Source organism: Callithrix jacchus, chromosome 14 (assembly GCF_049354715.1).
Source record: "Callithrix jacchus isolate 240 chromosome 14, calJac240_pri, whole genome shotgun sequence".
Taxonomy (NCBI): domain Eukaryota; kingdom Metazoa; phylum Chordata; class Mammalia; order Primates; family Cebidae; genus Callithrix; species Callithrix jacchus.
Window position 1 is genome coordinate 91407315 of NC_133515.1, and position 15678 is coordinate 91422992.

Consider the following 15678-nt stretch of genomic DNA (forward strand, 5'->3'; position numbering starts at 1 on the left):
AGAGGTGTGGCTCGGGATGCACATTCCACAGAGCTGGTGAAAGTGGGGCACAAGTGGGAATTCCACTCCTTTTGAGTTGGTGGGATGAGGGCTTCTTGGGTGCAGCTGCAAGCTGCCCAAATCATGGCTGTGGACCTGGGCCTCCCTGTACTTTTGTGGGGGACCTCTCTGTACTCTTGTGGGGGGGCCTCTACTCTTGTGGGGGGCCTGGGAGCAGGCAGGAGTCCTGCCCTCCTGGGCACGGCTATAGATGCCCAAGTCATGGCCATTTAACCTGGCATCTTTGCACTCTGGGGGGGCTAGGAAGGCCTCCCCTGTCTCCACAGGCTTGGAGATGTCTGCTCCCACTGCCTGGCCTCTCCCCACTCCTGGCCTCCACATTGATCTTGGAGCAAGGTTGGGGCCAAGCCAGGACACTGTTGCAGTCTGGCTGGTTGTGTGCATGCCCAGGGTTAGTGCTGCATGCTAGCTCCCTGCTGCCTCAGCCCCCTCCCAACTTTGGGTGCTGATGAGCCTGCGAAGGGAACCGAGGGGGTGGCTGAGGGCAGCTTGGCTCTGACCTGCAGGTGTCCCTTGGCACAAACTGCTTGGACACCATGAATGGCAGCAGGAGGCAGACAGGCTCGTGGGCAGGAGGAGGCAGGTCCCTAATGAGGGTCAGGGGCTGGGCTGCCAATCCCACAGACTGGAGTGGGAACTTGTGGTGCCTTTTCTGGGCCTGCCCAAAGCCACCCATTGACCAGTTGGGGTGCACTTACTTCCCTCTGAATCCCGTAAAAGCCCCAGCTCAGCCAGAGCTGAGTGGACATGAGGAGGACCAACTGTAGAGAGGAACTACCCCCTCCAGGGCCATCTCTCTCTGCTGAGAGCTGTAGATGTCAGGATGACCAGCTGCAGAGAGAAGCTACCCACTCCAGGGCCTCCTCTCTGCTGAGAGCTGAACACTTGACATGATGTCCTGCCTGTAGAGAGGAGCTACCCACTCCAGGATCTCCTCTGAGCTATTGTGTCACTCAGTAAAGCTCCTCTTTGCCTTGCTCACCCTCCACTTGTCCACATACCTTGTTCTTCCTAAATGCAGGATAAGAACTCAGGACCTGTCAAATGGTGGGGCTGAAAGAGCTGTAATACAAACAGGGCTGAAGCACACCCCTTGTTCGGCATGTTGTGGGTGAAGAGGAGAGAAAAACTATGGTCCTTCAGGGAGCCCAGACCTGGGAGCTCCCTGAGCCAGGACTGTGACTCCCTCTTTGGGTCCCCGTGGTTCCTAGAGTCTCCAAGCTTCCAGGCACCACTCTGTTTCCCAATGACAGCCATGGAAGCTGCTTGCAGTGTACCTGGTCCAGCCACAACCTCACAGAGAGCCATCACCTGTCCAACCTTGGAGCTGCTTGTCCCACTGCAGCAACCGGCATGCCTGACTGCTCAGTGGCTGCACCTCATGCTCACTCAGACACCCCTTGCTGCTCCATGCCTGGCTTGCCCTTGGCAGGCATGGGATCTAGGCCAGTAGTGTGAGTAAGCGCAGTCTGCCAGGCTGGGTGGGTGGAACAAGCCCAGCAGGTCTAAGCAAAACTGGGGCAGAGCCACCACCAGCCACAGAGTTTTCCAGCCAGAAAATCGACCCCCATAAAGATCCCGTAATAACAGCTGTACAGTTCACTCTTTCTTTTTTTTTTTTTTTTGAGGTGGAGTTTTGCTTTTGTCACCAAGTCTGGAGTGCAGTGGTGCAGTCTCAGCTCACTGCAACCTCTGCTGCCTCCCGTGTTCAAGCAATTCTCCTGCCTCAGCCTTCCAAGTAGTTGGGACTACAGGTGCCCACCACCATGCCTAGCTAATTTTTGTATTTTTTGGTAGAGATGGGGTTTTACCATGTTGGCCAGGTAGGTCTTGAACTCCTAACCTCAGGCAGTCTGCCTGCCTTGGCCTCCCAATGTGCTGGGATTACAGGTGTGAGCCACTGCGCCCAGCCCAGTTTACTCATTTCAACTGCTTAATTCAGTGACTTTCAGTATATTTACAAAGTTGTAATAACCATCCCTACAGTCAATTTTAGAACATTTTTATGACCCCAGAAACCTCATATAAACCCTTTAACCATCACTCCCAACATTCTCCTTATCCTCCCAAGCTCTAGGCAACTTCTAATATACTTTCTTTTTCTATAGATTTGCCTATTTGAGATATCTTGTATAAATGGAATCATAGAATATGTAGCCTTTTGTGTCTGGCTTCTTTAGCACAGTGTTTTCAAGATTTATCCATGTTGTAGCTATCGGTACTTCATTTATTTTTATTGAGGAATACTTCCATTGTATGGATATACCACATTTATTCTATTCACTTATCAGTTGATGGACATTTGGGATTCTTCTACTTTTTTGGCTATTATGAAAATTGCTGCTGTGAACATTTGTGTGTTAAGTTTCTTTGTGGATATTGCTGGATCATTTGGTAACTATGTTTAACAGAGGAACCGCAATACTCTTTTTTCCAAAGAGGAACATCAATTTATGTTCCTGCCAATCAGTCAGTGTATGAGTGTTCCAATTTCTCTACATCCTCATCAAAAGCTGTTAATTATCTGTCTGTCTGATTATAGTCATTCTGGTGGTTTTGAAGTGGCATCTCATTTGGTTTAATCTACATATGCTTGATGACTATTGATGTGGTTTTGTATATTGTCTTTCGAAAAATGTCTATACAAATTTTTTGCCTATTTTTAAAAAATATTTTTTGTTTTTAGAGATTTGGTCTTGCTGTGTTCCCCAGGCTGATCTCAAACTCTTGGGCTCAAGCAATCTGCCCACCTCAGCCTCCCAAAGTGCTGGGATTACAGGCATGTGCCACTGTGCCTGGCCCTTTTGCCTACTTTTAAATTTTATTATTTGTCTTTATATTGTTTAGTTGTTCAGTTGTGATTGTTCATATATATTATCAAATATATGATTTACAAATATTCTTAGGTTATAGTTTTACTTTCTTAATAGTATCCTTTGAAGCAGAAAAGTTTTTAATTTTGATAAAGTTCATTTGTTTTGGTTGCCAAGGTTTAGGTGTCTACTATATTTTCCGAATGCCTTTGAAAATAATTTTTGTAAATCACTTGATCCTGCATTAAAATATAATAATCATGCTATAGTTATTTTATTAGCATTGAAAACATAAAAATTATTGTACGCAGCAGTGTTTACAATGCTTTCTTTTTTAAAATTGTCTGAAAATTATTTTACAGCTCTATAGTATCAACCCTTCTTGCTCTTATGGATGGATTAGATAATAGGGGTGAAATTGTTGTTATTGGTGCTACAAACAGACTTGACTCTATAGATCCTGCACTCAGGAGACCTGGTCGTTTTGACAGAGAATTCCTGTTCAACCTGCCTGATCAAAAGGTAAGAGTTTTTGTTTTCAGTATGTTAATATTTATATGTAATTCTATAAGGCATATGTTCTGAGGTGATAGTGTATGAATTTTCATTGTTCATATTTTGTGCTTATAGGATATCTTAGTTAATACTTTAAAAATCTTACGTAATTATGGAACAGTTTTTTTTCAATTAACAATTATAAGAAAGTTTATGATTTTTAGGCAGTAAGAGGAAAGCTCTTGATTAGGTCACTGTAGATGTTTATGTGCGCTTTAGTTCTCTGGATTGTAGTAGTTGTCCTATATGACAGGTTATGTCTCTAGTTAGCCAAAGTAATTTTATTCTCATAAAATAATGTTTTTATAGAGTATTAGTGGGTTTATGAACAAGGACTCAATACCCAAATTTTCACAGAAATTGCTATATTTAATTAAAAGCAACAAATGTTATTCATTATGGTATAAAGTGTTTTTAAAGAATGTATTAACACAGGGCAATGTTTATCATTGATTATGTGAATGTTTTTTAATATGATATACAAAGTTCTTTTTTCCTAATTCAACTTGAAATTTTTAATATTATCTTGGTTTGATTAGTATCATCTGATTGGCTTTTCGTTAGAAAGTCATATTTGAGACGAAGAGATATATGCAGAGGAGATACTGTATGTGAACATGTGTTGTTGTATGGCTTTGTTCTTAGACCTCTGTGCAATGCCTGGGTTTAATATACCTAGATGTGAAAATCTTAGTGATTAGGACTGTATGGAAGACAATAGAGAAACAAATGGCTTCCCAGTGCAGAGCAGTTTATACTTGAGATTGACATCAGTCTCCACATTCACCACTAGTTGACTCAGATTTGGATTGACAATCCAATTTACAGGCTTTAAATTGGCACCAGGTTTACCTGGTTTTGTCAGGACAGGAAACATAGCATATACAGCATTATTTTCATTGCCAAAGTGCAGCCTTCAGGAATGTATCATTGAATATTGGTGTGTTTATTTGTAGGAGATAGGACTGAAGTAGGTACAGTCTACTTTAGCATGGGGAAGCATCAGCTTTTATTTTTTGGGACATATAACAATCCAAGCACAGCTTTTATGCTCTTCAGTACATGGGGAAATATGCTTAGTTCTGAGATACAGAACAGGAAAACCATTTCCTTGATTGTCTTCTGTACTGTCTTAGTTAAGTAGGCCTTAGAGTCTATATGCTAGTCACAGCCTCACAGTCCAGGTTCATTTCACACAAATCAAAGGATTAACAGTAATCAAGGTCTAGAACAATACTGTCTAATAGAATTTTCTGTGATGATGGAAATGTTCTTTATTGGCATTATTCTTTGAGCAGTGTGCAATGTGGTAGCGACTAGCCACATGTGGCTATTGAGCACTTAAAATGTGGCTAGTGTGATTAAAGAACTGCATTTAAAATTTTGTTTAGTCTTAGTTAATTTAAAATTTAAATAAAATAGCATTGTGTGGCTCATGGCTTACTATATTGCACAGCATGGATCTTGAACATAGTTTTCCACAGTAACTTTCCCTTTCTAACATTTCTAGGAAACAGTTTTATGATACTGAAATCTAAGGTCATTTTTCTCAGGCCGGAGTTTGTGGAAAGGCCTACGCTGGCTATTTATCTTTTTCCCTTAAATAGTTTTTAAGGTCCTGAGACTAGATGAGATTACCAAATCTTCTGTCTTACAGAGCAGTCAGTAAGGCAAGAGGAAAACTAAGAGAGTGGGGTGGTCTGGAAGCCAAGTGAAGAAAATGTATCAATGAGGAGGGTGTGATTAAACATGTCATAAGTTGCTAAGTCCATTCAGCTGAGGACAGAAAATTGGTCATTGTATTTATCATTTTGTAGGTCATCAAATCTGATGAGAACAGTTTCAGTTAGTAGTGGGTACAAACGCTTAATTGGAGTGTGTTAGTTCAAGAGAAAATGAGAAGGAATTGGAGGGAGTGAATATAGATAGGTTTTAAAAAGAGTTTTTCTGCAAAGGGAAGCAAAATATTAGGCGATATGATATTGAAGGAAGCAGGAACAAGATAATGTGTTTCATTGCTTTTAAGATGGAAGAAATATCCAGTAGGAAAGGGAATTTTTGTGTGAAATTGAGAGATGTCCTCAATAGGCAAAAAGCGATAGGATTTAGCATAAAAGTGGTGTTAATGACTTTATCTAGGAGCTGGCTAGTTCATCTGTGACAGTAGAGAGAAGATAGAATATTGTTGGTACACATGCTGATGGTTGAACATCTTTGGTGATTAGGATGTGGGGAGTCTGTGGAAGTTTTTTTCTTATTGCTTCAGTTTTCTCAGTGAATTAGGAGGCAAGGTTATCAGTGGAGTGTGAAGATGTGCTGTAAAATAGTTTGCTAGGAATAAGGTGTAATGAATGGCCTAGGGAAGTATTAAGGGTAGTAAAAAGAACCCATTCGGGTCATTAATTTAAAGTGTTACCAGTCAGTGTCTTACTCCTGTGGTTTGACCAATAGAGTATCATGACTCTTGCTATTTGATTAAGTAAAAGATTAATAAAAGTAAATCTTGGTTTCAAATTTTAACACCTTTGTTACTATTTGCATAAAATATACATTTTCTATATGCAATAATGCTTTTAAATTTATTTTCCTTTATCATCATCATCATAATTTTTATGATTGTTATAAGTAATATATGTTTGAATGTATACTTGTGGATTCTGAAAAATGAGGGGCTTGAATTTGCCTTTGACATTTAATAGTAGAGGAAGGTACTTTCTGTTACAGGAAGCCATTTGACTTCCTATTTGGTATGCCATATAGAGTAAAATATGTAATGAACATTTCTTGATTTCTACATTTAAATAATTTTTTCTTCATTCTAGGTAGTGTTTTTAGTGTGACAAAAAGAAGGTGACTTTGATTGGATTATATAGGGAAAGAGCATGGAACTTAAATGTTTTAGGGACCTGAAAATAACTTGCTAACCTTAGATATAATTATATATTTCATTTTTTAAAATCTCCTTTTAGAGAAATGAGAGGATAAGAATGGATCTCTTTTTGGGATATCTTCCAGCATAATTTTTTTGACATTTTCTTAATTTTTTAAGGGTCTTGTAATGAGCAGTACCTGTGCTGCTAATGAAGTTTATATAGATATTTAATGTCATCTTACAGAATATATATGCTGTTAGGTTGATATTTCTTTTGGACCTTCTTTTTTTAGTATGTGTTCAGGCAAATACTTCAAGTTGGAAGGAAATAAGTGTCATATCATTGCTTTAAGTTTCATAGCTGAATGCCTAACTTAGAACTTGGAATTGAAGCTGTAGCTATTGATTCCAGATTTGGTCAACTTTTTGAGCAAGATTTATCTTCATGACTTTGAAGTTGTTCTGTTTTGTTTTGTTGCTGGACCCCAAATTCCTCATCAAGCCAGTAAGATGTTATCATCTTGGTTATAATTTGCTTTTTCATGTCTCAAGAAGCTTAGATAGCAGTGTTGAGGGAACAAACATACTCAATTTTTAAGAAGTGTTGTAATTTTCCCCAAGGAAGACAAATGTGAAAACAAAATTCTCATCTGACTGTTGTTGGTGGTAGTATCAGCTGATTATAGATTCTTACATGTTAGTGGTTTTTTAAAAAAACTATTTTAGGCATGGTGCAGTGGCTCACGCCTATAATCCCAGCACTTTAGGAGGCCAAGGAGGCAGATCACTTGAGGTCGAGAGTTCAAGACTGGCCTAGCCAACATAGTGAAGCCTCATCTCTACCAAAAATATAAAAGTTAGCCAGGTGTGGTGGTGGATACCTGTAATCCCAGCCATTCCGGAGGCTGAGTCATAAGAATTGCTTGAACCTGGGAGGCTGAGGTTGCAGTGAACTGAGATCACACCACTGTACTCCAGCCTGAGCAATAAAGCGAGGCTCAGTCTCAAAAAACAAAAACAAAAAAGCTATTTTAGAAAAATAAATTTGTTTGTTGTAGAACCAATATGTTAAAATTTTGATTGTGCTATGCAGTCAAATTTAAGTGCTATGCAGTCAGATTTAAGCTAGAGAATGCTGAAATCAATGTAAAATTGTTTATAACACTTAGATCTTTCAATGCATTTAATTGATATTTACTGAAATTACCTCGTTAGGTATTAAATGCCAAAGCATCAAGTAACTGACAGAGTAATAATATGCATTATATATATACATTTTTATTTTATATTTTTTCTTTAAGACAGGGTCTCACTGTCTCACCCAGCTTGGAGTGCAGTGGCGTGATCACAGCACACCGCAGACCTTGACCTCTCAGGCGCAAATAATACTCCCACCTCAGCTTCCTGAGTACCTGGGACCACAGGCGTTCCCATGCCCAATTAATTAAAAAACAATTTTTTTTGTAGAGACAGGGTGTCACTATGAAGTCTACTATGTTAGCCGTCAAATCCTGGACACAAGTGATCCTCCCACCTCGGCATCCCAAAGTGCTGAGATTGCAGGTGTGAGCCACCACAACTGGCATGCATAATATTTACTTAAAATTGAAAACTGGTCAAATAAAAACTTTTTTCAAGTTACTTGTCATTTTGCTCATTGTCAATCATAACACCACAAATCTATGAAGTTAAAGTTTGTTTAAAATTATGACCATAACTATTATAACATAAAAGTTTTTTATTCATATATTTTCAAATGGTAGAAGTGGTATGGTAGAAAAGTGAAATTTGGTTTTGAATTCTAGTCCCAGATGAGTCATGGTCGTTATATGCTGCTAGTCAATTTTCTTCACCTCTTACAGCATTAAATGTCTTAGATTGTGAAACAGAGACAAGATCTCTACTATGTATCTCCCAGTTTACTGTTGGAATCAAAGTTGATGTAGATAGATGCTAAGGTGTTTAAATTTTTTTTTAAAATAAAAATTTTAATGGGATATGGTTAGTCAAAATTGGTTTCACCTAACATATTTGAGGGATTGATAATATTTTATTTGTACTTTTCTTCTTGGGCAAGACTTTATATACCTGTGCTTTTCATCTTAGGCAAGAAAACACATCTTACAGATCCATACCAGGGACTGGAATCCAAAATTGTCAGATGCTTTTTTAGGTGAATTGGCTGAAAAATGTGTAGGTGAGTGTTACCGTTTGAATTCTTTGATAGTCATTGTTCTGCTAAGCCTCCCTTTGCCCTTATGTTTGTAATGTGAATGAGCATAGTTATGTTTTTGATTGTGCAACAGATTGGCTCTGCCTTTATATTTTAAAGTTGTTTTAACTGTTTCACTTAAAGTTTGGGTACTTCTCAATTAGAATTTTAACTGCCGTTAGGTGTTTAGTTAACAAACTCAATAATAATATGCCTTTCATTGAGAGCTGGGTATCCATAATATTACTACAGGGTCTCCTTTTGAAAAAAATTATTCCCTCTTAGAAATTTCACTAAGAAAAATAAGCTTAAACTTGAGAAAGAAAAGTTCATGTCAAAGCAGGACTGCAGCCTTTTACTTTTACTTTGCAGATTACACAATGAGTTCATTTTCATTCCTGTGGTCTAGAAAGAAGTTGGGTGGAAGGGATCTTCAAAGAAAATAGTTAATGGTATTTGATAGTATTTCTCCAAATATAAAACTTTTCAATTTAACTGTAAATTTTTCACAGAGTGGAGGATCTCTCCACAGAGTGAATGGACACTACTGTCCTTCTAGGACGTGGTGAGAGCGTTTATCTGCACAGATGATCACACATAGGAGATGGAATTCAGGGTTTTGACTCTAATTAGGTCTGAAATAAAAAGAATACAATGTTAGGTAGTTGAATATACACACAGGTGTTTTTCCTACATTCTTTCCCCTCTTTTGTCTGTTTTCCTCTCATTCTCTGAAAAATATAAATTAAAAAAAACCCCAGTCTTCATTAACTTTTTAAGCATTATGAAGAAATCTCCCAAATAAGTTCACTAACAACAGCTTACTTGGGAAAACTTTAAAGCTACCAAAACCAAAAAGAACAACTTAATTTAAAAAATCATTGTAATCCACCATCAAATAATTAAAACTTAAATAGAACATTAGTCCATTCAGTTAGCTACATCCAAATTATCCTCTTCATCCACAGGGACCTCCATCTCCGAAGCAGCATCCCTCAGCTTTTGAACCACAAAGACCTCGACAACTTCTGGTGAGGAGAAAACGTAAATCTCTCCAGCACTACTTCAGTTTAAGCTTTGCCTGGTATAAGAGAGCATGCGCCAAACACATTTCATGTAAATTTGGCTTGACCTTTGCAAAGCCTTGTGCTGCTTTATGGGAGAGGGTGGTTATTTGGTACAAAATCCAATCTTTTCCCTTTTTGAAATTAGACCCCTTTTATTTATGATATTATTTTATTAGAGTTCAGATCAGACTGGGAAATCTTTGTAGACTTTTCTGTGAATTTGTCACAGAGTGATCCTTAACTGAAATAAGCAGAAGTCAAGTTATCGTTTTGGAAATTTCCCTAAGAGATAGGTATTCTAAATTACTTTCTATTATCCTGTCTACCATCAATATTATATACTCTAGTTTAATTCTTCATCCCAAATATTAGAATCTTAGTTTCCTTTTGCATTTCCAAAGACAGTACTTCTCATTTTCCCAAGTGATTTATTTTAGCTTTTAGGGAGTTTCTTGAGTTTTTGAATTTCCATGGTGTAATTTCTTATAGGACTGATAATTTCTCTTACCATTTTTCCTCCCCTCTGTGGGGTGTCTGTATGTCTGCAGACTCTGTTTATATACCATTTGCTTCCTGGACGGTAACATAAAAATCCATTATAATTAAATGACTTCTGTTTTTTGTTATGACATTCATTCCATCTGAGAAACCAGTTCACATAAAAAAAAAATCAAATTTAAATCTTTAAGCAGGAATGAAATCGTATTTTTAAATCCATTACAAACTCACTAGTGTATATATGCCAAACATGTTTTAACAGGAATGGGTTCAGTTCATTGAAATTTATGCCTAAGAAAAGAGTATGTAGTCTTGATGAACAGCTGCAAAGACAGCTGACCTTTTGTTAGAGGTTATGGATTTGGTAACTTTTACCTTGAAATTCCCAAGTTTTTGCATGCATATTGGGTGTGATTTTTGCATAGTGAAAAACTCAACATACATTGATATCAGGAACATTTGCATAAATAGTAGGAACTTACGATTAATGAAATGCTCAACTCTAATCATATTTATCTATTCCATTTTCAATGAGAGGGCTAAAACAATGAAAGGGTCTCAATGAAATGTCTATCTTGTGGGACTTCGTTATGTTTGATGCTGTATTTAAAACTTCATAAAATTTTGTTATGGCCTTGTTTCTAGTCTAACCTTCAATAGCTGTATTTTCAGCCTTTCAGAAAAATTTCTGTCTTAATAGCAGTACTCAGGAATGCTCTTTATTTGATGTCTAAATGTGTTCACAGAGTATTAGAATTGTAAAGTTAGAATTAGTATGATTATGAAAGAGATGTTTATAATTTCTTTAATATTAACTTTTAACTCCTAAAAGGCTATAGTATGTTTTCAGTATTACTAGAATGATCATATTATTTATTGTCTAAATAAGGACCCTTTGAGAGTGAAAAGTTGTTCTATTAGTTATTATTATGACAGGACAAAAGGCCTAACCAGCACATGTGGTCACCCTAAGTATAACCCATTTGACTGTGGTTATGATGTACTTAAAAAATTTTAGAAAGAAGTATGTTAAATCAGTAGTTATCAATTTTGTGTGTGTATCAGAATCACTTGTAAAGCTTTCTTGAAATGCATGTATGATTTCAAACCCCCCGAGATTCTGATTTACTAGGTTTATCGTGGGGCTTGGGAATCTGTTTCTTGTTTCAGTTTCAGTGTTTATTCAGATGGATAATCAAGGTGAGAATTGCAGATATAAACCGGTAATTCCTACTTTAAGCAAATGTAAAGAAATTTCCTCCTTTATAGTCTATTGGTTATGATAATTCATGTGAAAATCTACTTCATTAATTGGGGTCTATTGATAATTTCTTTTGTCTAGAATAAATGAGGGCAAGATGAACAGTAATACATTGCTGTTACATATGTAATTAACTTGTTATGGCAAACATAAATGTTATGGGTAACATTTACTATGTAAAATGTCTTCTAGTGGCTAATTTTATGTTTTGCCTGAATAGTTTCTGAGTTTTAATTTTTTTAACTTAGGCTTTTACACTTAAAATGGGACTGTATAGTATGTTCATTAACTCTGTATATACTTTTAAAGAAGAAATAGAAATGTGGTTGTTTATATTGTTAGAAGATGGTAGTATATTCCTTAACTCCTCTGGAATGGAAGACAGAATTCACATTCTATAATCACATCCTTGGATTATTTTGTTAACTGTTTATAACTTTGAGCTAGTATTCTATTTATTATTGAATTAACATAACAGATATATATGCAAAAGGAAAATATATTTTTTTCCAGTTTTATTCTTTGAGAAATAGAAAATAAAATGAGATACTAATAGTAAATTTGGTTATCTGAAAAATTATTTGTGAGACAGATCACTGTCATGGAACAATGTTAATGCTTAATCTGCTTATAGTCTTCTGAATTAAGTTCTTCCAGGTCATATTAAATTTTTCCCTAACTTTGAATAAGTTTTTCTTTGTAATCACCATTTCAAGTTCAGTATTTAAGTGTTCTATAAGGTCATCGTGAGGTATAAAAAGGTAAATAGGCCAGGTGTGATGGCTCATGCCTATAATACCAGCACTGTGGGAGGCTGAGGCAGGAGGATTGCTTGAGGCCAGGAGTTCGAGACCAGCCTGGACAAAGCGAGACCCCTAACTCTACAAAAAAAAAAAAAAAATCCATACAAAATTAGCCTGATGTGGTGCCACTCACTATAGTCTCAGCTACTCTGCAGGCTGAGGCAGAAGGATTTCTTGAGCCTAGAAGTCAAGGCTGTAGTGAGCCATGATCACCTACTGTACTTCAGCGTGGGTAACAGAGCGATATGCTGTCTCCCCAAAATAATGTAAAATAAAAATAAACCTGGTATTCGTTGAGGAGCTTAGTTAGGGTCTAATATTCTGTAACTATTTGAATGGTTCCCCCTGCTGGCATAACTGATAATTGTGACCAAATGCAAGTTTAATTGCTAACAGAAAAAACTAGTTTGAGCTTTTCTTTCATTTTGTGAAAGGATGCAACAGAGCATGTGTTTTTGTATGTATTTGTTACTCAGATGAATGAAATGACTTTAAAACACTGGGGCTTGATCTGTTGTTTGATTGGATCATCTATTAAACATGGGTAATAAATAATACCCCATGTTGATATAACCCTTACAATTAGATTATCAGTTGTTTTAAACTAAACAAAGAAAATTAATGTGGAAAATCAGTGGAAATATTTTTTCCCACATAGAGCATTCCTCAGGAGGAAATATTTTTTAATGTTCTTATTTAATATACTTGGAACTATCAGATGAATTACAATTTTAAGTGATAATTATAGGAGTAAATGAATGTTAACTTAATAGTTGGTTGCACTCAGAGTTGGTAGTAGAATACCTCTGTTTTTGAAGTTTCTGTTTATATACTACTCTTATGTGTGTTTGGAAGTTAATATTGATAAAACCATTTATAAGTAAGTATAATGTCATGAGAACTAATCTAATGATTGAGAATACTGATGAAGGACTGAAATGTAACTATTATTCTTTTAAAACTTTTTTCTAAAGAAAGTTGTGCATTGTAGGCCAGGTGTGGTGGTTTAATAATCCCAGCACTTCAGGATGCCGAGGCAGGCAGATCATTTGGGCTCAGGAGTTTGAGACCAGCCTAGGCAATATAGTGAGACCTCATCTCTACAAAACAAATAAATAAAATAAAATGAAAAAATTACACGAGTGTGGTGGCACATGCCTATAGTCCCAGCTACTCAGGAGGCTGAAGTGGGAGGACCACTTGAGGCTGGGAGGTGAAGGTTGCAGTGAGCCAGATTGCACCACTGCACTCCAGCCTGGCTGGGTGAGAGTCGACCCTATCTCTTATTAATTAATTAATTAATTTGAGACTGTCTCTTCAAAAGAAAAAAAAGTCCGGGCGCGGTGGCTCAAGCCTGTAATCCCAGCACTTTGGGAGGCCGAGGCGGGTGGATCACGAGGTCAAGAAATCGAGACCATCCTGGTCAACATGGTGGAACCCCGTCTCTACTAAAAATACAAAAAATTAGCTGGGCATGTTGGCGCGTGCCTGTAGTCCCAGCTACTCAGGAGGCTGAGACAGGAGAATTGCCTGAACCCAGGAGGCGAAGGTTGCGGTGAGCCGAGATCGCGCCATTGCATTCCAGCCTGGGTAACGAGAGCGAAACTCCGTCTCAAAAAAAAAAAAGAAAAAAAAAGTTGTACATTGTAATCGGTTAATCACATAATACATGACTTTTGTTTTAAAGCTTATATCAAGGACATAAGAAACATAGCTTGTTTTACTTTAATATTGTTAGCTTATGTGTTTGTTAATTAAAAATATTCAAAAATTTTTAATCTTAATGTAAGTATTTAGCCTTAAATCAACAGTTTTATTTGGTGATTTTAAATGGCTAGTTTCTATTTTACTGATAAAATTATACATAGTTATTGATTTAGTATTGATTATAACTTTAGATAAAGATGTGTATATTTACGAAACACAGTTGGTGCATGGAATAATGAATGTACCTTTTTTATACTTCTCCTTTTGTGCATTAGGCTACTGTGGAGCTGATATCAAGGCCCTGTGCACTGAAGCTGCCCTGATTGCGCTGCGGAGGCGTTATCCCCAGATCTATGCTAGCAGTCATAAACTGCAGCTGGATGTTTCCTCAATAGTGCTTAGTGCCCAAGATTTTTACCATGCAATGCAGAATATTGTGCCTGCTTCCCAGCGTGCTGTGATGTCTTCAGGGCATGCACTGTCCCCCATCATAAGGCCACTGCTGGAAAGAAGCTTCAATAACATCCTAGCAGTCTTGCAAAAAGTGTTTCCTCATGCTGAAATTAGCCAGAGTGACAAAAAAGAAGGTATTGTAAACTACTTTTCATATTGTTAAAATGAAACAAGTACAGGAATAAATAAATATAGTTTTCTCATAAGATTATGTGTCACTTTTGTAATATTATCTATTTTATTTAATACTGTATATTCCAGGCCTGGCATATTGCCTGACATATGGTAGTTGCCTGGCAAATGTTTGTAAGACAAATGAATAAATGTTCACTTTTGGGACATTCTGATCATCTTAATATAGGGCTATTATAATCTTTAGAAAGTTGATTATAATGATAATAGGTTAACCTTTAAAGCCCTTAAATTGTCATTTATTACTCCTTTTTTTTTTTTTGAGATGGAGTCTTGCTCTTGTTGGGCCAGGCTGGAGTACAATGGTGCCATCTCGGCTCACTGCAACCTCCGCCTCCTGGGTACAAGCTATTTTTCTGCATCAGCTTCCTGAATAGCTGGGATTACAAGTGCCTGCCACCACACCTGGCTAATTTTTTTTTTTTTTAATTTTTAGTGGAGATGGGGTTTCACCATTTTGGCCAGGCTGGTCCTGAACTCCTGACCTCAGGTGATCCACCCGCCTTGGCCTCTCAAAGTGCTGGGAATACAAGCATGAGCCACTGTGCCCTGCCTCTTAATCCTCTTAACAGGCTTACAGGTGAGCACTCTGATTATATAGAAGCGGAGAGTGGAAGATGTAGGCTGGTAATTTATTTAGTTATTGAGATATAGTCTCATTCTGTCATCCAGGTTGGAGTGCAGTGGCGTGATCTCAGATCACTGCAACCTCTGCCTCCTGGGTTCAAGTGATTCTCCTGCCTCAGCCTTCCAAGTAGCTGGCATTACAGGTGTGTGCCACCACACCCAGCTAATTTTTTGTTTGTTTGTTTTTAGTAGAGATGGGGTTTCACTGTATGGGTCAGGCTGCTCTCGAACTCCTGACCTCAGCTGATCTACCCTCCTTGGTGTCCCACAGTGTTGGGATTACAGACATGAACCACCACATCCAGCCTGGTAATTTAGTTAATGTAAGGTCATTCAGTAAGTTCTGGGGCCTGCCTCAACCCAGGGAGCCTGACTACAGAGCCCTTGCCCTTACCTATGCTGCTATAATGCTTCTTTGGATTAAACTCATCATTTTGTTGTTATTGGTAGGGCACTCTGTAGTGTGCAGTGCTGATAGGAGTGTGAGGTATTGCTAAGGGAGTAAATAAGAACCTGACTGTAGAGGGTCTAGAGTTGTATCAGGTCTCAAGATTGTAC

General features: G+C 37.7%; 1 protein-coding gene across 5 annotated transcripts in view; it reads left to right on the forward strand.

Moving 5' to 3' along the window:
* Positions 1-15678, forward strand: part of ATAD2B (ATPase family AAA domain containing 2B) — a 177565-nt gene that overhangs the window by 88683 nt on the left and 73204 nt on the right. For all 5 annotated transcript variants that reach the window (XM_002757996.7, XM_078349874.1, XM_035273089.3 and 2 more), the window contains 3 exons: positions 3236-3395; positions 8407-8497; positions 14124-14435. In XM_002757996.7, coding sequence (XP_002758042.3) covers positions 3236-3395; positions 8407-8497; positions 14124-14435 — 563 coding nt within the window. The remainder of the gene's footprint in view (positions 1-3235; positions 3396-8406; positions 8498-14123; positions 14436-15678) is intronic.